This window comes from Fundulus heteroclitus, unplaced genomic scaffold (genome assembly GCF_011125445.2).
Source record: "Fundulus heteroclitus isolate FHET01 unplaced genomic scaffold, MU-UCD_Fhet_4.1 scaffold_42, whole genome shotgun sequence".
Classification (NCBI taxonomy): domain Eukaryota; kingdom Metazoa; phylum Chordata; class Actinopteri; order Cyprinodontiformes; family Fundulidae; genus Fundulus; species Fundulus heteroclitus.
In genome coordinates, this window is record NW_023396835.1 from 1956773 (window position 1) to 1981958 (window position 25186).

Genomic DNA, 25186 nt, shown 5'->3' on the forward strand with positions numbered 1-25186 from the left:
CTTCACTCTCGTGACTTATTCTCGTAAAGAATAAAAATAATTAAAATAATCTAACCTGGCCCTATTACTCCAGGACTGAAATAGTTCTGCAAACTGTGACTATTCTGGAAATGTCCCCCCTTAATTCTCATGATATGACGTTTTTCTCATAATATTAACACTTTTGTCTTTTTTTAACTTTATTGTCCTAGGATTTTTTTATTCTCATATTAGTAACTTTCTCTTTAATACTCCCCCAAAACGTCTGTTTCAAATCTGTGACTATACCAGAACTTAAAAGTTTCACATGTGACACGGTTTTACGAAATAATGAAGACCACAATGTTTAGATTTAACCCATTTACTTTTATATTCATAACACACACACACACACACACACACACACACACACACACACACACACACACACACACACACATATGATTCTTATCCTGATATATATATATATATATATATATATATATATATATATATATATATATATATATATATATATATATATCCATCCATCCATCCATTTTCTGTTCCGCTTAATCCCACATGGGGTCACGGGGGTAGATAGGGGGGTGGGGGGGGTGGGGGGGGGGAGATAGATAGATAGATAGATAGATAGATAGATAGATAGATAGATAGATAGAAATCAAAATAAGGAAGTAAGACAAATCTTGGCTGGAAATATTTGAAAGAAACTACATTTATTTTTCAAGGTTTTTTTATTATCAAATTTTAAAATCATTTACTCTTACATTGAGGTATTTCTGTTGTAAACACAATCTTTTTGATACTGGAAGAACTTTATCAGTGTTTTATCTTTTCATGGTATTTCAAAGCAGGTTAAAAGGATTTATTCAAGGCTTTGGACAAAAAGGAATCCCACAATTCTTTGCACAACATCAATTATCAGTACAGCCCATCTCACAGAAATTAATGAAAATGTCCGGAGAGAAGAGAGCACACACTTTGTAGTTCACTATCAGAAGGCTGTAGGCCCAGATTTGACTCAGGTGTGTGTTTCCATCACATGATGATGTCAGAGTTAAAGGCTGTCTGAAACTGGCACGGCAGTCAGGAGCTCCTTACCATAGTGTTTTTGCTATTGACCCATGAAAAGTTTAGGAACAGGAGCTAGGAGCTATTATTAAGGGTATTTGGATGGAGCCGTTGTCTCGGCTCCAGTCTTGTGTTTTCGTTGAGAGTTTTATTAATATCAACTGAAGTTTCTAGGCAGAGATAATCAAGAAACACATAGGTATAAAAAAAATCTGTGTTCCACAGAGAGAAGCCATGACCCAATCACTGACGAGGACTTGGATGACATCATGCATCACCTGAATTCCACCACTTGACACTGTGCCAACAGGGGATTTCAAAGACTGTAAATTCATGTCTGTTTACAGGTGCCTAAAACAGCGGTCCTTGATCCACTTAAAAAAAGAATAGTCCAGTTAGTTCCCTAATATTTAAAGGAAACTGCATTTATTTTTCAAGATTCTTTATTATTAAATTTTAAAATCATTTAGCCTTGCATTGAGGTATTTATGTTGTAAACACAATATTTTTGATATTAGAAGAACTTAATCAGTGTTTTATCTTTTCATGGTACTTCAAAGCAGGTTAAAGGATTTATTTAACGTTTTGGACAAAAAACATAATTGGTGTGTAAGACAGATATGAGGAAGTACAATACATTTTTATTTCAAATGCAAGTTTATAGAAACAGCAGCAAAAAAACAGGTGTTGCAATAAACTTGAGCTGAAGGGGAAAGACTCAGCCGCTAATAACCCGTCTACCTGAGTTTACAGAACTCTGCAGTGTCTTTGGAGTAATAAATCCAAACTCCAGCATGCAGCGGCTGAGTGAAGGTGGTCTGGACTCTGTGGAGGAGAGTCATGGTTTCAGAGACGCTGTAGAAGGACAGAATACCTGCTCTGTGATCCAGGTACACTCCTATTCTGGAGGAACCAGGACCTGAGATGGGGGTCTTGATTTTCTTGTGGAAAAATGTGTACCTGTTTTGGTAACAATCCAGCGCCCAAGATTTGTTATTGCGTCCAAATGCACATTCAGATCCACCCCCTGTTCTGTTGATATTCTTGTATGAAACAGCTACAAACCCACCTCTCCCTCTCCACTCCACCTCCCAGTAACAACATCCAGTCAGACTCTCTCTACTCAGGATCTGACAACAACCAGTGAATCTGTCTGGATGACTAGAATAAGACTGAGGTTGACTGACTAGTGTGACCCTCCTGTTGCCCTCTGACAGTACCAGCTGTGTGTGTGCTGTGTTCGGATCCAGTGTGATGGTACATGAATGTTCTAAAAAGTCAGCTCTGCTCTTTAGCTCTTTTTTTATTACTGGATCCACCTCAATTATTGATGGTGAGAAGATTTTAGACTTATCGCTCAGGATGTCCTGTAGTTGATCTCTGAGCTCTGACACAGCTGCTGTCACATCCTCAAAGTAGCTCAGAGGACGGATCTTGATGCTGGATGAGTGTGTAGACTCACTGAGTGCTGACAGTGAGGGGTAGTTGTGGAGAAACTGGTTGTGATCCTCTGTGTCTGAGAGCTGCTTCAGCTCAGCGTCTTTCCTCTTCAGCTCAGTGATCTCCTGCTCCAGCTTCTCCTGAAGCTCTTTGACTCGACTCCCTTCAGTTTCCTGCTGGGATCTGATCTGCTGCTTCACATCAGAGCTTCTTTTCTGGATGAGACGGATCAGCTGAGTGAAGATCTTCTCACTGTCCTCCACTGTTTTATCAGCAGAGTGCTTGATGGCCTCCAGCTCCTGTTGAAGCAGCTTCACATCTTTCTCTCTGTCCTGGATTCTCTGCTGGATGTTTTCTCGTCTCACCTCCAGCTCTCTCTGCCTCTCAGTCCTTTCTGCTGCAGCTGACACTGTGTCGTGGCCTTTATGTTCATCCACAGGGCAGAGATAACAGATACACTTCTGATCAGTACGACAGAACATCTTCATCACCTCATCATGACGAGAGCAGATGTTCTCCTGGAGGTTCTTGGAGGGCTCCGCCAGCTTGTGTTTCTTTAGTGGACTCATGTCAAAATGAGGCTGAAGGTGTTTCTCACAGAAAGAGGCCAGACAGACTAAACAGGACTTGATGGCATTCACCTTTTTTCCAGAGCAGAAATCACAGGCCACATCTTCAGGTCCAGTTTCAGGAGGGATTTGGTGTCCAGTCTTCTTCAGCTGCTCCACTAAAGCTGCTAACATGGTGTTCTTTTCCAGAAGAGGTCTCGGTACAAAAGTTTTCCTGCACTGAGGGCAGCTGTGGATTCCTTTGTGATCCTGTTTATCCCAGTGGGTTTTAACACACTTCATACAGTAGCTGTGTCCACAGGGAATAGTCACCGGATCCTTCAGTAGATCCAGACAGATCGAACAGGAGAAAAATTTCTTGTCCAGTTGTAGTCCTTGCTGCTCCATTTTGGCTCTCTGTGGCAGTGATTATGTGAGTGGTAATTTGTTCTATCTTTGACTTTGAGCACAGAGGGGGAGGAGACAAGGAAATATGTGGTCTGACTGGAAATGATGGGAACCACATGGGGAGCTAGGCTTATCAGGTATTTTCACATTGCAGAACAGTTAACAGTAATCGTAAATGTGGATCTCTCTCTCCCTCCTTCCTGTAAAGACTCAGAGCGAATGTTTTCCCTCAACCTGTCCCACTTTCCATTAAACTATGAGCAAAACTTTCTTAACTATCTTTTTTCAGTTGTTATAAAGCATAATAAAGGCAGAAATCACTCCATGCATTAAATATCAGTTATGTTACTTTATTTCTTTTTATTCTGTTGTATAGTTAAAATGGCATGTCATGGTAACGGAAGGTAGTAAACCTCAAGTTTAAGATAAGATAAGATAAGATAAGAGACTCCTTTAACGTCCCACAATAAGGAACCTCGGTCATGAGAGTGCCAAAAACAGAGATACACACTAATCAGTAATGAAAAATCAAGCTAATCTGAAGTTAGTTCTGAGGCCACAGAGAATTAACTTATCAGAAAGGCCAAAATAAAAGAACCCATATAAAACCTCTTTTCAAACTCTGAATAACAAATTAATATTTGTTGAATCTCTCTGTAGATTACCATCAAATTGTGATTTATTGTCTACCTTTAGCAACAATATGGGCTAGTTTCTTATAAAGACTCACAGTGACTGTATTCACTGAGGGAAGTGGCGGTAGGCTCCTGGCAGTGGCTACCACAGACAGTGACTCAGCAGAAATGCTTCTGTCAAACAAAAAAGCAACAGCAAACACAAACATAGGTTTTTATATGCCAACCATAACACTGGTAGCAATAGCACTCCTAAATGATAATACATAAACATGTTAAAATTAGCTTCCTATCTTTGACAATTGCATGCTAGTGCTAGCCCTGCAGCCCAGATAGATGAAAGTTAGAAGAATATCAGCCTTGAGGTTCCAAGATTCGTTTTTTTTTTAAAAATAGGTGACGTTCAATACCAGAAAGACATTATTCCAATATTCAAGATGTATTTTAAGAATAGAAGGAAGTTGAGCAGAGAGGATGAGACAATTTAAAGCAGCCATGTGGTCACAGCATCGCTAACTGACTGGCATCGGCACTAACCCTAGTAAACATTACTACAGCTTGTTTTAAACGTAATGCTTGTTTTTCGTTTAGCTTGTTTAGTTTCCCTTAATCATGGCGAATGAGTCATTTGGGAACATTAATGCCGATTTAATGGTGGTTTTGTCTAATTTAAAATTATCTCAACAGGTTAATGGCGACATGTGCCCCGACACACGTCATTTGCGGTTGATCGCCTGCTACAGCGCCCTCTAGCTTCCTAAGTTACCAATTCAAGTCTTAATTATTTCCAGGAAAAGTTATTACATTAATAAAAATCAAGCGTCCTAAAGGTTATTGATTTTTTACTGAGCAAATATTCTTTAAAATGTTATGTCCTCAAATAATGTTTTAGCTAACTCAAGATTTGCATTTACAATTGGTTGAACACGTATGGCAATGATATCAGAAAAATATGATTGTCTTGCATTCCGAATTAGTTAAGCTAATCTAACCTCATTCCATCTTCTTTAAGATGAACTCTAGTTCTCTAAGTCGCATCTGCAGTAAACCCAAGATTAACTAAATCATTGTTATGATAATGATTTTCAACTATCTTTATTTGTCCTTTGTTATTTTGTCTGTACATAGTTCCTTAGTTTAATTAATCTTAATTGTGCTTAGTAGTTTAGTTAAGTTTCACTAGTCTAGCAGAGAAGATTTGTTGATTGAAATATAGTGTTACTTCAGATAAACAACATTCTATAAATGTGTGTTTTCATTGAGTTTTATTAATATCAACTGAAGTTTCCAGGCAGAGATAATCAAGAAACGGTACATAGGAAAAAAAAAACCATTTGTTCAGATCTACTCTTCATCACAGCCCCTCGACTATCTCTGAATCCAAATAGAAAATTCATTATGACATATATAAATATCATACAGAGCTGAGGAACGCAAGGTAATCATAACTTTCTGATATCACTGCCAAAAACAACAATAATGCACAGACTTTGTTCACTACTGTTGACCGAGTAAAAAAAATATCCCCCTGAATCAGTGACACAGAATATGTGCTGCCTCTGTGTCCACGGAGAGAAGCCATGACCCAATCACTGATGAGAACCTGGATGACATCATGCATCACCTGAATTCCACCACTTGCTGCCTTGACACTGTGCCAACAGGGGATTTCAAAGAGCTTCTACTGTAAATTCATGTCTGTTTTTAGGTGCCTAAAACAGCTGTCCTTATTCCACTTAAAAGAATAGTCCAGTTAGTTCCCTAACTTTGTAAAATAATACAAAAATCTGTTATTCAACAGCTGCATAACCTCATGGCATTAAATGACTGTTTTGATGTCTTCCAGTCAGTTTTTCAGCTACATGACGGCTCTGAGAAAGGTCCAGAATAATATCTGCTTCAAAATGGAAAATGGCAACATTTCAGCCTTGGTTTTCCTGGATCTCACCGATGCAGCTGACATAACATCTTGTCAGACAGGTTGAAGAATTGGGTGGCACAGCACTTGCCTGGTCGGAGTCCTATGAAGGGGATAGGGAATGTTTTGTGTCTGTACTACAAATTGGAGCAAAAAAATATAATATGGACTTACCCACGGTTAAATTCTGGGTCCTCTGTTGTTTAACATCTATTTGCTCCCACTTGCTCAAATTATGAAAAAAAATAAACAAATGTGTTACCAGAACTATGAAGATGACCCACAAATCTATATAACTGTAACATCTGCAGACTATAATACAATTCCAACAATGATCAGATGCATTTATCAAATTAAATAGTGGATGTGAGGATATGAGGATAAAACAGAAATAATAGTGTTTGGAGCCAAGGAAGAAAGATTCAAAGTTAGCTCTCATTAAACCAATAAACCAAGCCTGAAATCTGGGAGTGGTTCTGGACTTAGACCTGAACTTTAACACAGTAGTATAGTCAGCCTATTATCACCTGAAGAACATATTGAGGATTAAAGGACTGATGTCTCAGCAGGACTTAGAAAAACTTCCCCTTACTTTTATTTTTAGCAAGACTGGACTGTGGTAACAATGTTTTCATGGGTTTCCCCCCCAAAAAACCCCATCAAACAGCTGTTATTAGTTCTGATCATATAACTACGTTTCAGATTTTAAAATCCTGCTGTTTTTTAATAAATCCCTGAATGGTCTGGGCCAAAATACAGCTCTGATTTCCAGGTCCATTATGAACTAACCAGAACCCTAACGTTGTCAGAGTCATGCCTCCTTTCTGTACCCAGAGTTACAACAAGACGCTGTTGGGACATAAAATGGCCGATCTGACTACGGCTCCGTTTAGGACCCCAAACTCAGCACCGGTAACCACTCCTCCGAGATGATAAAAATGCAGTGTGAACACAGGCTCATTTCTTCCACTGTAAAGGGGAGAGCCCCATCAGCTGAAGTTTCTCACGTGTTGGAAACGGCGGTCGACGCCTTGCTGGAGTAGGCTGCAGCCACTTTAGCTCTTGTTGTTGGTTTTACAAGAGAGGTCCTGGACTTTAATTAGGTTGGAGTGCACAACCAATGGAGAATAAGGAGTTACTTCCACCTTTACCGTTGACAGGCGAGGTGGTCTTTGTTCTGTTTTGGCCGAGTAGTTCACAAAGACCAGTTGGACCTGTCCTCCGTACAGGTTGGAGCCGACCCATCTCCCCTGCTGCCAGAGAAGGCCAGACGCAGTAACGAGACGTCACGACCCAGAGCATCACCAGGAAAGAAGCCCTTTTTGTTTCTTATATGGAAATAAGTTCCTTTGCCTGGGCAGATATATTTAGAAATAGGCTTATTGCCGATGTTTTTACTCCAGAGGAAGTCGTTGGACTGTCTATGAATGTTTGTGACTGAATTCAGGTGATGAGCTGCTTACTGTAACGGTTACCGCTGGCGAACCCGAAATTCAGTCAGACAGAGTTAGTCAAAAAGGGTTTATTGAAAAAAAGATAAAAAATACCAGGAGACGCATTTGGTTACCAGTCTTGAGCCGATGCAGGTGGACCATGTCAACAAACTAAAAAAAAACACGCTGGCAGGGCACGAGTGAGAAGATGTGAAGCGCTTTGAAATGATGAGATGAAGTATAATGTGATGTGACAATGAGTGGGTGAGTGAGGCAGGCATAAGAAGGCTAGGGAACAGGTGATTAAAACTGATCAGTGGCAGCAGGTGGAACTGGTCCAGGCTGATGACTGAGCTGACTGAAGTGTGGACAGGGAAGTCCAGAACGGTTCAGAACAAACCAAAACCTAAATCATGACACTGTGTTTCTTTTATTTGGTAACTGTAAAGCTATCGTGCAGACGGTTTGCTATTATTGTGGATTGTATCACTTTGAGTCGTCCTATACATGAAATGTGCTATACAAATAAATCTGCATTGCCTAAGCTGCTTGTGAAGAACATTTCTCTGCTTGGTACAACGGCTTAAGAAGCTAAAGCAAAGCTTTTGTTCCCTAAAAAGTGCCGCAAACTATCAGTAATCTGTCATTTTAGGTTTCATCAGCAGTACAAACCCTGAGGCTGTTCACTCAGCAGCCAGACAATTCTGACTTTCTGGCTGCTCCCAGCCTCACCTTCCCTCAGTTCTTCCTGGTTCTTTTAATTATTTGCAAGATTCCCCAGGTGTTGTTAACCCCTCAGCTCCTCTCTTTGGATTTGGTTTGTGTTGAAACTAATATGGGGCCCGCTCCTTTCCATTCCCCATGGCCCGTCTCACAGTTTAAGATTTGGTAGTAAAGGAGAAACCATTTATCAGAGGCAAACGTTTAAAATACGCATATTTCTTTCTTTTGGAAATCCAAAGAGACAAAGAAAAACTTACAAGCTTAATTATAGTATGTTACCAATGTCCTTCTCTCCAGGCGTGTAAGCTCCTTTGTCTGGGACCACATTCGCAAACCCATCTTTTATCAGACTGACTAGCCCCTCCCGATTAGTTTGGGGGTTTTGGGCGGAATAAATGTGGCTCTAGGTCCTATCTGCTCCCAAAACAAGGAGACTATTCTGTAGAAAGTCTTCATGAAGTAAGGCTGATTTAGAACCCAGATGACCCATCAGGAGTCAACCGAGATAACCTCAAGAACCATAAAATAGCTTTCAGACCTTAAAACAAACACACTGTGAAGCTGTGGATGTTCTTTTTCCTCAGAGGGCAGACACTGTTTGGAGACCAAAAGTAGTAGTGTACCTGGATCCATAAAAATGCCTGATATATACTGTATACATATATATATATATATATATATATATATATATATATATATATATATATATATATATATATATATATGTATATATGTATATATATATATATATATATATATATATATATATATATATATATATATATATATATATATATATATATATATAAACTAATGATATTTTTTCATAGCATTTGCTTGCCTCAAATTGTATTTTGTCTGTTTTGCATTTATGAAGTCAGTAATTTGGAGCTGGGCTCCCTGGACTGTTACACCGTTGTAAGCCATGCACAACTGTTTACCAACACATTTGCAAACAATCATCCTGAAACATTTTTGCCCTAAAAAGTTACAAAACTTCTGCTCACATAGGATCTGACATCACAGCCCCTAGAGGTTTAAAAAAGGAAACCTCTCCTTATCTTCTTTGCAGCTGCTGCTGTGATGTCATCTCTCTCTGTGGAGCTTCTGGAAAAATAAAAACACCCACTCAGACCGGGTGGAACCACCATATGTTAAAGATCTGACCTGGCTGCAGTCACTCTAGGTTCTTTTTCTGAATAATGTGGTGTTTTTATTGTAGACTTCTGTAGTAATAAAAAGACTTTTGAAACTGAAACGATTTTTTTACCATATTTAATCTAAAAGGCAGAGGGATGTTTACAGCTTCAGTACTGGGCTTTCACACACAACAACGTGACGGGCAGATTTACAGACACCACAGAGAGCCCCGTTCGTTCCTCACACAGACATGAAGTAGGACCCATTGTGGACACCCATTCAGGGGCGTTCACTGTATGGTCCATTTGCCCCTCAGATTATAACCCCCTTATCTCTGTGTGAAGAGATTTTGGATATTAGCAAGTAATATATATATTTTATTGCATATACATAGAAATTGTGCATGAAAATCAACTAAATCAAAGAAATATGAGCAATTGGGACTGTAAGAATAAAGTGTTGGTATGGTCAGAGAATCTGACTGTATGTAAAACTCTCACATCTCGTTTTGGAGCATAAGGAGGGGATGTAGAGGACTTTTATAGTTATTATCCACATTAGTAAACAGTTAAATAGGTCAAAACTAATGAACAATACAATGAGTACAGTGCTTTAAATTCTAAGAAGTATTTAACATTGTTAATAATTGACATTTTTACACTGTGGTCTCCTGGTGACTCCAGCTCAGCCTTTCCCTCCGAGCTTCCAGACATGCTGGTCCTAAAGCTCCACAACCTGGGATTATCAGCACCGCTCTGGATCAGTGACTTCCTCACTAACAGGATCCAGGTGATGAGGACGGGGAACCTCACACATATTCAATGTTAAATCAGTGGGTCTATAAATTTCAGGTTTGTGTCGTCTTTTCCTGGTTTGACTACGGCAACAATGGCTGACTCCTTCCAGCTCTGTGTTCAGCCGCTCTAAGACGACGTCTGTGGAGGATTAACTGAGGTGGTCCATCTTTTCCTGGTGCTGTGTTCTTAGTCTTTATGACGGCTAGGTTCTGATCAGCTTTGTTAAATGATGAGTTTAGTAAGTTATCAGTTTTATCAATATTGTTTTTTAAGTTTTATATTTCAGCTTGTTACTTCCATTTCTTTTTGTCAATCACTAAAGTTATTAATCCTACTTAATGTTTTTGCCAATAATTCAGCTTTATCTTTTTAAATATTCCTTTATCTATATTTATTATTGGGTATTCATATTCTTTGCTATTTATAATTTTAATCACTTCCATATTCTGTCAACTTTAATTTCTTTCTTGATTGTTTAAGAGAAGTTTGTCCAATATTTTCTCTTTTATAAACGAGGAGGAGGAGCCACCTTCAAATCTTGTTGCTCTCCAACATTACCAACTAAAGCTTTAAGTAGAGCAGTTGATGCTAAAGATTAACAGAGGAAACCAGCAGCTGCTCTACAGCGCCCTCTGGTGTTCACCTGAAAAAAAACAACAACACCACACAACCTTTTGTCCTGACAAACTGTTCAGTTTGTCAGGACAAACTCCAGTTTTTTTCTCTTTATCACTACCTTTTTCCACATTATTTAAAACATTTAATTCTACATCTCCACAAAGTATACTGGGGCTCAGGTATCCCTCATTGTTCATCTTCTGGCCTGAATTTGAGTATTATTTTAAATTCCTCACTCACTACCTTTCTATGAACAACTCTGTCTTGATCCAAACTATTTTCCTTCAATTCCAGTTTACTTCCTAGACTATTAAACAACCTCCATCCACCTTCTTGTCTCCTCCACGTTCTCAGCCTTATCTCTGGCCATTCCTGGGCTCCAATCCTCAAATATTACATCATCCTCAGCTAAACATAACTTGCAAATATATACAAAGAGTTAATAAATGACTAAAACTATCCCTCATAATAATGTACGTAAAGCAAAAAATATATTTTTCAGAACCTCTTTCCTTCCTGGGCTTTTGGTTAATGGGCAAAATATTACAAATAAAAGTACAAATTCTAAAATATTCTTTGTTTCTTCCTGGATTAAATGCAGATTATGTCTCACAATTATTCTCAGGAGATCAACAGAAAAAAGTTTGAACAAATTATTTAAATCTTCTCATTCCACCAAAAGTGAAGGAAATCCACTTCTTGATCTTGTCAGGTGTTTAACCTCAAGAGAATCCCTCAGACGTCGTTTTGCTGTTGATAATTAAACTCGTTCATTTAGTGACGGGATGCTGAGTCGACAGAACATCTATTTTATGACTGTGTGTTCAGGAAAGCTCTGTGGGAGGATATGCAACACTGGATTTCCTCAATAGTCCAAACTTCCTTTTCTAAAAGTTGAATTCGTTTTTTTGGACCCCAAGAAGAGAAAAAACTTTAGAATCGCTTAAATTGAATATTTTCTTTAAGTTCTTTCTAATAACACATTCTTTATTTAGTATTCATTAAATGTATTATGTATTCTCTCATTTCTATATTTGTTTTTTCCTTCTATGTATGGGATCAGCTGTGATTGTGCTATTTCAAGTCAGGATCCTATTTGAGATTGATGCCATATTTGCTATAAATGTTAATCATTAATAATAATAAAATATTTAAGAGAAAAAAAAAATTGTATCCACTGCCATGTTCCAAGCAGTCCATCTGCTGAGTTCTCCTGGACTGAGAGCACCTCCCACCTGGTGAAGAAGGCCCAACATGTCTGCAGCCTTTCTCTCAGCATTAATGCTCAATCTTCATCAGGCTGACGCCCTGAGTGCAGCAGCTTTAACCTCCTCTTCATCACTGTTTCCAGGAGGACAGCGCCCTCTACAGCATTTGAAGAGGCATTAATTGAAGACGAAAATTCACCTGCTGCCTTGAAAATACAAGTAAACTCCTTAGAAAGTGATCTTGGTTTAAATTTAGAAATTAAAGTTAATCAAGCTGATATAAACAGCAAATGAAAAGTTATTTAAACCTTGTTTTTATAGTTCTGACATGTTATTGATCTTGATTATTGCAAGTTGCTTTAACTTAATACTGCAAGTTAAACCAAATTTTAAAAGCAGAAAAAGTGTCCTCGCCCAGATTAACCAGCACACATTTCTGAATTAATTTCACTCACATTATCAAGTTAAAATAATTCATTATTTCAGTTTATTGGGACTGAAAGTCAACTTGCATGAATGAAATATCTGCAAATGTGTTTTCTTCAACATCAGACTGAATCCTGCTGGTTTATTTCTAACAAAGCTTGAACAAAGAGAGGAGACGTCATCCTTGACCGTTGCAAACTGACCGTTTAACCAAAGTTAATATTTGCTTTAAATTGACAGAAAGCAGAAACGTCCAGAGGCTGGACAGAGAAGCTGCTCACATGAATCAAGAAGCTCAGAATCTGCTGTTGTAAAGACTTTAGTGGATAAATCTGCTGTGGAGGATTCCTGATGTGATTCCTCTGCTCTTCTCAGATTTATAAAACTGGACGTAAAAACAAAGATATGTTCATTTCTAAATGATCAAAGCTGGAGGTCAGAACAGTGTTTGCAGCTTTTTAAAATCAGTTTTTATCTTTTTATAGTGTTACTGTTGTTCAGCTTCAGATAAGATAAGCTTTATTGATCTCACAGTGGAGAAATTCACTTGACCCATCGGCTCAATAGTCAAAAGTCAGAAGAAGGTGTCAAAGTAGGTAAGTAGAATCAGTTAGATACAGTTATACAGCTATATATAATATACAATTCTGTACACTCCTATGTATAAATATGTTATTGCACATATGTTATTATACAGTTTATACAGGATTATTGCACAGGCTTAATGCACGGATTATAGCACCTTGTTTAAATAGCTTATTGCACATAAGTTATTACAGGTTTTGTTGCAGCTATGGTGCATGGTTGCAGTCGTTACTCTAATAGTTACACTTATAAAGCAGCGAGTATGATCAGGTAGCAGCAGGAATGAGTGACCTTTATAACATAATAATATAACACAATAATAATAATAATAATAATAATAATAATAATAATAATAATAATAAACACAGCACATTATTGCACGTAGTTACTGCAAAACACTTGTTACAGTAATTGTAACAGCTATACAGTTATATGTATAGTCCAGAGATTAAATTTACATGAGTTGCATATTATTGTACATTAGTTATTGCATGTTACTTATAACAGTTGTGGTCACAGTCATAGTGCAGCATTTTATAATCTGGTAGCAGCAGGAATGAATGACCTGCGGTAGCGCTCCTTTTTACAGACAGGATGTCTAAGTCTGGCACTAAAGGAGCTGCTCAGCTCCTCTACAGTCTGGTACAGGGGGTGGAAGGTGTTGTCCATGATGGATGTGAGCTTGGACAACACCCTCCTCTCAGCCACTTCCTCCACAGAGTCCAGAGTGCAGCCCAGGACAGAAGTGGCCTTCCTCACCAGCTTATTCAGCCTCTTTCTGTCCCGCTCTGTGCTGCCAGGAGCCCAGCAGACAACAGCGTAGAGGAGGGCTGAGGCCACCACAGAGTCATAGAAGGTCTTAAGCAGAGATCTGCTCACTCCAAAGGACCTCAGCCTCCTGAGGAGGTGGAGGCGGCTCTGGCCCTTCTTATACAGAGCATCAGTGTTATGAGTCCAGTCCAGTTTATTGTTGACATGAACACCCAGGTATTTGAAATTCTCCACAGTTTCTATGTCCTGCCCCTGGATGTTCACAGGTGAGTGAGGTGGAGGTCTTCTCCTGAAGTCCATCATCATCTCCTTGGTCTTACTGGTGTTTAAGCACAGATGGTTCCTCTCACACCAGTCCACAAAGTTCATGATGACTGACCGGTACTCCAGCTCGTTCCCCTCAGACACACAGCCCACGATGGCCGAGTCATCAGAGAACTTCTGAAGGTGGCAGCTGTCCGTGTTGTAGGTGAAGTCCGAGGTGTAAAGGGTTAAAAGAAACGGAGACAGAACGGTGCCCTGGGGGGCCTCGGTGCTGCAGACTGCCACCTCTGACTGACAGCCGTGCAGCCGCACGTGCTGAGGGCGGTCAGTGAGGTAGTCCATGGTCCAGTTAGCCAGATGTTTGTCCACCCTAGTGTCCTCCAGCTTCTCCCTCAGCAGCACCGGTCTGATGGTGTTGAAAGCGCTGGAGAAGTCAAAGAACATGACTCTCACAGCGCTCCCGGTGGTCTCCAGGTGGGTGAGCGCCCGCTGCAGCAGGTAGATGATGGCGTCCTCTACTCCGATGTTGGGCCGGTAGGCAAACTGCAGCGGGTCCAGGGTGGGGCTCACCATGGTGCGAAGGTGAGCTAGGATGAGGCGCTCCATGGTCTTTATCAGGTGGGAGGTCAGGGTGGCTGGTCTGAAGTGGGCCGGTTCCCTGGCGTGCAGCGTTTTGGGAAACGGTACCACACAGGAGGTCTTCCACAGGGTGGGTACCACCCCCAGGCTGAGGCTCAGGTTGTAGATGTAGCTGAGGACCTCACAGAGCTCATCTGCACAGGTCCTCAGCAGCCTGGGGGGGATGCCGTCCGGTCCTGAGGCTTTCCTTTGTTTCAGCCTCATCAGCTGACCTCTCACCTGCATTGGTGAGATTGTGAGGGGGGAGGGAGGTAGGGCCGGAGGTGTGGATGGCTCTGGTGTTGGTGATGGTGACAGCAGGGGGGAGGGTAGGTCTCTGGATGGCTGGTCGTTGGAGTCGTGTGGAGAGTTTAGGGCAGGGAGGGGTCCGGTGTTAGGGGACTCGAAACGGGTGAAGAACCTGTTAAGGTTCCTTGCTCTAGTTTGTAAACTGGGAATAAAATGATTCAAATTACACATTTTCCTTCTATGTAATTCACTGTATAATCAATATATTTCAGAATCAGAGAAAACTTTTTATCTGCTAGTAGGAAAAATGCATCATCTGGTGATGAGATCCAGGGTTCAGGTTCGTGTTCATCACCTGCAAAGGTTCAGTAAATGAAAGCATCTGAGATTTTAGTTGTAACCATGAAAATGGTGATTTATTTGGGAATATGTCACAGACATGCACATTTTTACACTTTAACAAACATGTAAAAGTGTAACCAAAAGTAAGAACTACATTGAAATCAATGTGCATCTCAAGTCGTGGTGTCACCCTCTGGAATAGTTTAGCGGAGGAACAAAAGTGTTGTGAAAACATAAATCTTTTTTAAAAAATATTTAAGCGGGATGTCCTGAGAAAATACCTGGAAGAGAGTGAGTGATGTTCTATGAGGGTGGTGTGGTGTAGGGAAGGAGATAGTTGGGCCAGTGTGTTGTCTTGTATGCATGAGTGTGGATGTGTCGTTTGCAGGTCTTGGGAGTGTCCCTGGGATGAGCGGGAGGGGATTGGACATGTATAAGCTTTTGCTTCTTCCATTCCCCTTTCAAGCCATGCATATGTATTGTTTATCAGTATATGTATTGTAAAATGTGTGCAGGTTTGAAATAAACTTTTGAAATGAAAATTTAAGTTTTCACGCTCAATTTTTAATTACCATTCATGAAGAAAACTGAAAGGAATGTTTAATTTGCTTAAATTGATGAACGTCTAAAGACTTAATTTACATTTTGGGAGAAAGATCAATTAAAAGATCAAAGAAGCTTCTTCAAACTTTAAAACCTCAGTAACATTTTTATTGTTGAAGAAATCACATTTTGAAATAAATTGAGTTTTCCTATACTAACTTAATTGGCTAGAAAATACTTAAATAACCTAAATAAACTTAAATAAACCTAGAAAAAAAACTGAGAGAAGTTTAGATTTTAACTATAAGAGAATGATGTGAAAAACCTGAACACAAAACAGAAAAGACACTAAAATGATTTAATTAAAAACTTTAGAAGGAATCACACAGATCAGAAATTTTTCAGTTTACTTGAGTTTACAAAACTCTGCAGAGTTCTCGGTGCCTAAAATTTGAGTTAAAATTGCATTTAACCAAACCCCAGCATGTAGCGGCTGAGTGAAGGTGGTCTGGACTCTGTGGAGGAGAGTCATGGTTTCAGAGACGCTGTAGAAGGACAGAATACCTGCTCTGTGATCCAGGTACACTCCTACTCTGGAGGAACCAGGACCTGAGATGGAGGTCCAGATGTTGTTGTGACCAAATTTATAACCTCCTTGGTAACAATATAATGCCCAAGATTTGTCATTATGTCCAAATCCACATTCATTCCCTCCTCCTGCTCTGCTGATATTCTTGTATGCGACTGATACATAAACTTTCTTTCTCCTCTCCACCTCCCAGTAACAACGTCCAGTCAGACTCTCTCTACTCAGAACCTGAGGCCAACCAGTGAATCTGTCTGGATGACTAGAATAAGACTGAGGTTGATCCATAAATGTCACCTTCCTGTTCCCCTCTGATAGTAACAGATCATTGTGTGCTGTGTTTGGATCCAGTGTGATTTCACATGAATATCTCAAGAATCCAGCTCTGCTCTTTGGTTCTGGTTCTGACAGTGAAACATCCACCTCAGTGAGTCTCAGTGAGATGTTTGTCCATGCGTCTCTCAGGATGTCCTGTAGTTGATCTCTGAGCTCTGACACAGCTGCTGTCACATCCTCAAAGTAGCTCAGAGGACGGATCTTGATGCTGGATGAGTGTGTAGACTCACTGAGTGCTGACAGTGAGGGGTAGTTGTGGAGAAACTGGTTGTGATCCTCTGTGTCTGAGAGCTGCTTCAGCTCAGCGTCTTTCCTCTTCAGCTCAGTGATCTCCTGCTCCAGCTTCTCCTGAAGCTCTTTGACTCGACTCCCTTCAGTTTCCTGCTGGGATCTGATCTGCTGCTTCACATCAGAGCTTCTTTTCTGGATGAGACGGATCAGCTGAGTGAAGATCTTCTCACTGTCCTCCACTGTTTTATCAGCAGAGTGCTTGATGGCCTCCAGCTCCTGTTGAAGCAGCTTCACATCTTTCTCTCTGTCCTGGATTCTCTGCTGGATGTTTTCTCGTCTCACCTCCAGCTCTCTCTGCCTCTCAGTCCTTTCTGCTGCAGCTGACACTGTGTCGTGGCCTTTATGTTCATCCACAGAGCAGAGATAACAGATACACTTCTGATCAGTACGACAGAACATCTTCATTACCTCATCATGACGAGAGCAGATGTTCTCCTGGAGGTTCTTGGAGGGCTCCACCAGCTTGTGTTTCTTTAGTGGAGCCACATCATAATGAGGCTGAAGGTGTTTCTGACAGAAAGAGGCCAGACAGACTAAACAGGACTTGATGGCTTTCAGTTTTCTTCCAGAGCAGAAATCACAGGCCACATCTTCAGGTCCAGCATAGCAGAGATCAGCAGGAGCAGCTTGGAGTCCAGTCTTCTTCAGCTGCTCCACTAAAGCTGCTAACATGGTGTTTGTCTTCAGAACGGGCCTCGGTGTGAAGGTCTCCCTGCACTGAGGGCAGCTGTGGATTCCTTTGTGATCCTCTTCATCCCAGAAGTTTTTAATACACTTCATACAGTAGCTGTGTCCACAGGGAATAGTCACCGGATCCTTCAGTAGATCCAGACAGATCGAACAGGACAAGGTTTCTCGGTCCAGCTGGTTCTGCTCCATTTCTCCTCTCAGTCACAGTGACTGTGTGAGTTTCATTTCCTGAAAACAGCAACAGCTCTGAGCTCTGATCTACGAATCACGTGTCAGAGCAGAGAGGCTGCAGCCAATCAGCTTTCAGCTCCAGCAGATGTTGCTCCACCAGCTTCAAGGTGTGTCTGAGAGCAGGAAGAACAGGGAGGGTTATCAGGTTTTACAGCCTGCAGAATAAGGAGCAGGGCCTCATTTATACAACATTGTCGGGAATCTATACTAAAAGTGTACATACACCAAGAAAAAAAAATATTTTTCTCACCTTTCTTTCTTTATTTTTGTAAGCATTTTATTTTGAAGGGTTCAGCATTGTCTTCCGGCACAAATATCCGGTTATGAGAGGTTTTGGTTGAACTTTCCAGTAACTCTCAGCTGAAATATTGTGGGAAGTTTCTGCTTTCCTGGCGAGCTCTGCAGGAAATCTTTCTTTCTTTGCTCCCATCAAAACTAATCAGTTTTAATCCGTTTAAAGTTCAACAGACGCTGATTTAGATGCTACAACGGCGACATCTGGTGGACGCTTTGCGTATTTACACCTAAAAAGAATCCAGCCGTTTAGAAAAAAAATCAGTTTGTTTAAACAACAAAAACACAAAATATATTACAAAACTAAATAAATAGTTTTTATAGTACAAAACACATGTTTGCTGGTTTTCTGCTCAGTCTTCAGGACAGAACAACACTCCCATCCCTGTCTTCCAGACGGGACGGGATATCCAAACTTTGGATATCCCGTCCCGTCTGGGATATCCCGAAAGTTTGGATAAGGGTAGTCTGGGCCCCTCGGCAAGGAATTCGCTCAGCACCCATAAAAAAAAGTTTACAAACCATGTTATTGTGGATTGTGAATAAATTGAAGCGGTTTGTCGCTTTACGTCTTCACGGACAACTATAGCTAGCCCGGTCGTGGCACATTAAGCCACTCGTGTTGCAACGGAGTAGCCAGAGTTCAATGAAACCTAGCAGAAATACTAGGTGCAGCTGTATGCACACAATCTCAAACGATGTGAATTCAAAAATGCAAAGAGAATTAAATTGTTGAAACTAAGCACTACAGAAACACTCTCAATATGTTCAATGAAATTACAGTAACAACTTGCTAAGGTTTAGACATGGGGTGTTAGCTGAAGTGCACCGTGTAGCCTAAAATGTTGTTGGAAGGTGGGCTTGCATTAGCTTGTCAGAGAGATGTTGTAAAAAGTGTGTCTTAGCTTGTCAGAGAGACAAGTTATAAAAGCTATGAAGCTATGAAATCTAACCTAAGATATAACGACACACACTACCGGACGCAGTTGCATTATATTTCTGGAGACTTTATTGCTAACTAGTGCTGCCATGGCGGGCATATGATAAAGGAAACCATATTGTCCTACCTGAAATCATTGTGGCTGCATTAAATCTTGCTATTAGCTGTATGATCCATTTGTCTTCTTGCCACACATACTATACTTACTATGTTTAAATCCTTGACTCTAATTGTACGTTCATTACATTTTCTATTCACTATTTTCTGCCATCTACACTTGGCAAGGCAAGGCAAGGCAAGGAAGCATGCTATAACAGAATAAAACAAAAAAACTAATAGGCTACCCGTCGCGCTTTTGCGCCGGTGATCCAATAGAACGCATCGCGTGACAGCCTGCATGTGTCACGTTTTAAAAGAGGGGAGAGTTTTGATACATTTGGAAAATTCTAATTTGCCATGAACCTATAAATGGAGTTCCGATTAGATATACTGTCAAGACTTTAAAACGAGAAATGATAAACAACCTGTCAATTAACCCTAACCCAGGCATTAATAATCCATTGTATCTAACTTTTTTTCTACTCTTCCTTCTTGCAAAGTCATCCACTAATTCATCAAAATTAAGCTGTCTAACCAGGTCTGATTCAATGGCCAGAAGTGACAGGGAGTTCAAGCGGTTTTGGCACATCCTAATCATGAGTTCATTGTTAACAAAAAAAAAGTTTAAGTGCTATGTAGACATTCGGAAAGGTTGACTGTAAATCCAAATCAATCATGGTTTTGAGCATTTTACATGGACATTTTTCTTTTTCTGATATGAATGATTTGTATTGTATCAGTTCATCTGCCAGGCTCATGTTCAAATCTGAAGGGTATGCTGCAGCGAGTGAGTTAGCCTTTAAAGAGAGCTCGCTATTGGACATATTGTCAGGCATGAAAAGAACATCAAGTGTGTGCGCAGGATCTGTATGAAACAGCACTTTTGCATTCATGCCAGAGTTTAAGACCGTTGCTCTCTCTTTACTCCAATTTATTACACATCGCACTTGGTAGAGCACTTTGTTTCTCCCCCTTTTTTAGCCCCGGTTGTTACTATGGTAAAACACAGGTCTCATTTTACAATTAACACCTCACATCACAAGTGCCACATTTGTTATTTGAAGTCTTGTCATTGACGACATGTCTGAGATCCATGCTGAGATCCGTGCAGTTACAATGCGGTACCGCGCGCGAGCTATTTTTAGAAACACAACGTCACGATGACGTCACATCACGTGGTACGCAGTGGGGCAAACTCCGGAAAGCCGCCGTTGTTTCGCTGTAAGAGACGTGCGTTAGCCTAGGTTTTACTCGGTAAACGACTGCTTTTTCCAAATCTAAGACCATGGTTTTTAAACATTGTTGCTATGGAACGTGCAACAGCGACTCGAGTTACGCTGATCGGCCGTATATGAAGGATGTTTTCTTCAAGACTGCCAAGGAGAAATGTGTACGCTTGGAACACCGGGGCGGTCGGCCTACACAACAGTTCAACCCGGAAAAAGTTACCAAATTCACCTACATATGTAGCAAGCATTTTGTCGGAGGAAAGGGCCCAACCGAAGAACATCCTGACCCAATTCCAGCGACATCAAGTCAAGGTAAGAGTATTTTGGTGGCCGACATGTTAATAAAGTAGCGCCTGCTACCATGACAGCATATAGGCTATCATGGTAGCAGGCGCTAACATGATAGCCTGCTACCAGGCTAGCAGGCGCTAACATGATAGCCTGCTACCAGGCTTACTCAAAAACATTTCAAATGAGACAAACATTAAACATATACCCATTCCTGGACGGTGATTGCAAACAACAACAAAAAAAAAAAAAAAACGGCCGACGCTGCCATGATCGCCACGCAGGAAAAAAAAACAAAGCTTACCGTTCATCAACTCGGCCAGTTTTCCAGTCTTTTTAAGCCCTCGAACCTCAAGCCATCATTTGAGCTGAAGGTTGGTGTGTTCTTCGACAGTGCGACCAGTAATCCGTGTGCCTGGGACATCGTCTTGGGAAAGTTTAACGGCTGTAAAGTCGGTCATATCTGTTATCCGTGCGTTCTCTCCTGTATGCGTTCTCTCCTGTATGCCCTACCTAAGCGGCAAAAGGGGCGTTGCTCTTGAGACGGTGACGTCACGTGCGCCGTACCGCATTAGCGATGACACTACATGTGGATCGAGCTAGAGTCCAACTCTTTTAAGCATACTAGCTGGGATCCATGAGGGGCCCACTAAAAGCACCCTTACCCGGAGCATGTGGTAATTCAGAGACCCCTGGTAGGGGCTCTCGAAATCAGTCAGAGGCCCACCACACACCATCCATTGTTATAAGGCAAAAGCAGGGCTAGGGGCCCTGGTAGTCATAGGGCCAGCTGAAAATATCCTCCACCCCTCGTCCATTTACACAAGGGGCCCAAAAGCAGGGCAAGGGCCCTTCCACATCCACTCTTACCAAGGTCCCAGGGTGAGGGTGCTTTCATCAGGGCCCACGGCTGACTAGCAGGGCCAGCTGTGGAGCCCGCTAAAAGAACCCTAAGGGCCTGTGGTTAGTCAGAGGGCCCTGGTAGGAAGTACCCCCCCCCCCCCCCCCCCCCAACCCTCAAAGGGCCCTTGGTAGCCAAATGTAGAAATGGTTGTTTATTTTACTAGGGAACAAAACAAAGTTCATGAATTCAGTTCAATAGTTGTTAAAAAATATATCTACCATTTATGTGCTTTTAGCTTTCTTCCTGTATGGAAAGTTTTTCAAAATTAGAAACATTCTACTGACCAGAAAGTAACGCTTTATGTTAAAATAAACATTTGGGTAAAGCAGTTTGTTGGTCTTAACTTTTTATTTCAAGTGGCGTTAAAAAGTGTAAAGTAGGAACCCTGAACTAAGTCAGGGATGGTTTCCAGCAGGTCTGCTAGAACGGTTGTGGGTTGAAATCCCAGCCCAGCTGGAAGGAAACGTGTTGAGCAGCTTGATGAAGCCTTCTGCTCTTCCTGCGCAGACATTACTTTGTCTCCAGTCCCTACCTGGCGTCCAACCCCGGCGAGCAGTTCTACATGTTCACCCTCATCGCTGCCTGGCTCATCAACGTGGCGGGGCGGCCGTTCACAGAGCCCCAGGAGTACGACGAGCCCAACGCCACCGTGTCCAACATCCTGGCAGAACTCAGGGCCTTGGTGAGTCCATCATGCTGGAGCCAGAACGGCGCTGAGTTGCTGCAGCAGCGGCCATTTAAAGCCATCGCTGTGGTTTCTGTCTCTGCTTCTTAGCTGAAACGCTCCAGCTGGGGGTTTCTCACCTTTTTCAGCAAACGTCTGCTTTTTATCTGCTGCAGTAAATCTGCTGAATAAGTTTGCAGTGACGGTGAATGAGCTGCTGAATGGATGAAAGTGTTGAAAGAGAAGCAGCAGAGATGTAGGGATGGTCTCTCCCGTCTCTGTCAGGGTGTCCAGGTGGACTTTCCTCCCTCCAGACTGAAGTCGGGCTCAGGTGAGCACGTCTGCCTGGTGCTGGACCACCTGGCTGAGGAGGCGCTGAAGAGGAGAGGCTTCACCTTCACCAGGTTCTCCCACATTTCAGCAAAGGAAACAAGCTTCAGTCAGATTGCTGCTTTGCTGACTGCTCAGAGACACGTGTGTGTTTCAGTAGTGATCAATGCTGCACCAGAGGGTTGTTAGGATCCTGAAATAAGATAAGATAAGATAAGATAAGATAAGATAAGATAAGATAAGGTAAGATAAGCTTTATTGATCTCACAATGGAGAAATTCACTTGACCCATCGGCTCAATAGTCAAAAGTCAGAAGAAGGTGTCAAAGTAGGTAAGTAGAATCAGTAAGATACAGTTATACAGCTATATATAATTCTGTACACTCCTATGTATAAATAGGTTATTGCACATATGTTATTATACACTTTATACAAGATTATTGCTCAGGATTATTGCACGGGTTATAGCACCTTATATAAATAGATTATTGCACATAAGTTATTATAGTTATTGATGCAGCTATGGTGCATGGTTGCAGTAATTACTATAATGGTTACAGTTATAAAGCAGCGAGTATGATCAGGTAGCAGCAGGAATTAATGACCTTTATAACATAATAATATAACACAATAATATAACACAGCACAGAAATTTCATTTACTTCCATCTAAATAACGATATGCTGCAGTCCTTTGCCTCCAGACCGAGTTTTTTAGCTGCTATAAATGAAAAAGAAACATGCTTTATGTGGTTGTTTTTATTGGTAGCAGTCTGAATAATCCCTGCAGGAACAGAGTTTGCTCGTTGTGTCTGATGAAAGTTGCTCTTGAACTCAGAAGCTTTGTTCAACCACTGTCTCATCTAAAGAACCAAACTCTCCCTTTTCCCTGTTTTTGTAATCGTCATTGTCATTTATTTCACAAAGGACTAAGGCCTTCAGCTGATACAGTGTTTGTATTTCTATTTGCTGTTATTATAGTTTAGTAATATTTATGGTTTCTTTTATCCTCTTAGGCCAATTGATTCCTTTTCCTCCAGTTTTTGTTTCACTTCATTAATTCTCACCTGGAAATTATTGAAGGAAACATCCTGGATGAATAAAGAGTGGTTCTGCAGCTATTTTGTTTTCTTATCTGTTCTTAATTTGCTCTGATTTCATGAATAATGACAGAAAGGTTTCAGAGGAGCAGCTCAGCTCTGCTCTTACTGCAGCATCAGGATAAAAACCTGTTTCTCCTCCACCAATCACAGCAGCTCTCTGCCTGAAGGAGGAAGAAAACCTCCTGATAAAAGCGTGCTTATTGTCCTCTGTCCCTCTGAACAACAACTATTTAACTATTTAACAACCACTACTTGTTTATTTCTGCACCTGCCATTTCAGAGCCAGATAAAAGCTCAGATCTTCTTCTTCTGCTAAGTTCAGAACAAACTCAGCTTCAATAGGAGCCAGAGTGCTGCTCAATGTTCCCCCTAATTGTTTTAAATTATTTCTATTTTCTGCAGTGAGATTTAGCCCCAGCATGTGGCAGCCTCTCCTATGTCAGTCTGCTCCAGGGCAGCTGTGGCTACAATGTAGCTCACCACCATCAGGGTGTGAATGTGTGCATGAATGGGTGAATGACTGACCAGTGGAAAGCTCTTTGGGGTCGTCAGATGATTTATTTAATTATTCTCAGCTCGCACATCGCTTTTCTAACACAATGAGGGAACACTCTCAGTTCTGAACAATTTCTTTGTGCTGCTCTCCGTTTTTATGCCAACGGCAGCTTTTTAATAACGGAGGAGACGCAGAAAATCTTTCAGAGGCAGCTGGATGTGGCGCTGTCAGGAATGTTACTGTTACAATGTTCCATAGTCAGAGACCCACAAGATTAATAACAGAAAACAGCAGAACAGAGGCTGTACTTGACGAAACATTGAGGATTCTTTGCTTGTCAAATGAGGCAGTTTAGGAGATCTGCTCATCTCCATCCCTCCCAGTTCAATTCTAATTTAAAACTACATTCTTAACCCCAGAGGGAAATTAAATGTTGGTATAACTCATGTTACTGGAGTTTCTTCAATGAGCTGTTGTCAACGCTGATGGCTACAGGCAGGAAGGATCTCCTGTACCAGAAACTTCTGACTGAAGACTCTCTGTTGCTGTGCGACAGTCTGATGAAGAAGATGCTCATGGTTGCTCATAATGTTCTTCATTTAATGAAGGATCCCTTCATTACAAAGTCCTCTGTAGATGTTCTAGAAGGATCTCCAGAACAGAACGGCCTTCTTTATCAGATTGTTGAGCTTCTTTAAGTCAGTTTCTCTGATGCTGATACCCAAACAGATGATGGCAGAGGAGATCACGCTCTACACAACAGACTTCTAGAAGCATCTTGCTGCAAACCCTGAAGGAGCTTAGCTTCCTCAGGAAGTCCAGTCTGCTCTGTCCCTTCTTGCTGACAGCTTCACAGTTGGGTCGCCAGTCCAGTCTGTTGTCCAGGTGAACACCAAGGCATTTATTCTCCTCTGCCTCCACTTCTGGTCCCAAGATGCTAATAGTATTGTTACTACTCCAGTTTCTCCTGAAATCTACAATCATCGCCTG

The 25186-nt window shown here is 41.1% G+C and overlaps 3 protein-coding genes across 4 annotated transcripts; 1 reads left to right on the plus strand and 2 right to left on the minus strand.

The window, feature by feature from the left end:
• Positions 1-1678: 1678 nt before the first annotated feature.
• LOC118560334 (E3 ubiquitin/ISG15 ligase TRIM25-like) lies at positions 1679-3451 on the minus strand. The gene has a single exon (XM_036131276.1). The coding sequence runs from the start codon at positions 3444-3446 to the stop codon at positions 1788-1790; it is 1659 nt and encodes a 552-aa protein (XP_035987169.1). The 5' UTR covers positions 3447-3451; the 3' UTR covers positions 1679-1787.
• Positions 3452-15214: 11763 nt separating this feature from the next.
• LOC110367373 (tripartite motif-containing protein 16-like) lies at positions 15215-21124 on the minus strand. 2 transcript variants are annotated; one of them, XM_036131256.1, is made up of 2 exons: positions 21101-21124; positions 15215-17793 (listed from the first exon to the last, which is right to left on the minus strand). In XM_036131256.1, exons 1-2 carry the CDS (start codon positions 21122-21124, stop codon positions 16123-16125), a joined length of 1695 nt encoding a protein of 564 aa, XP_035987149.1. In that variant the 3' UTR covers positions 15215-16122. The 2 variants fall into 2 exon arrangements, with proteins under 2 accessions (XP_035987149.1, XP_035987148.1); XM_036131255.1 differs by lacking the exon at positions 21101-21124 and having other exon boundaries at positions 15216-17808.
• An 881-nt stretch (positions 21125-22005) lies between these two features.
• LOC118560305 (intraflagellar transport protein 57 homolog) lies at positions 22006-24967 on the plus strand. The gene is made up of 4 exons (XM_036131220.1): positions 22006-22019; positions 22112-22286; positions 22554-22742; positions 24926-24967. Exons 1-4 carry the CDS (start codon positions 22006-22008, stop codon positions 24965-24967), a joined length of 420 nt encoding a protein of 139 aa, XP_035987113.1.
• Positions 24968-25186: the final 219 nt, after the last annotated feature.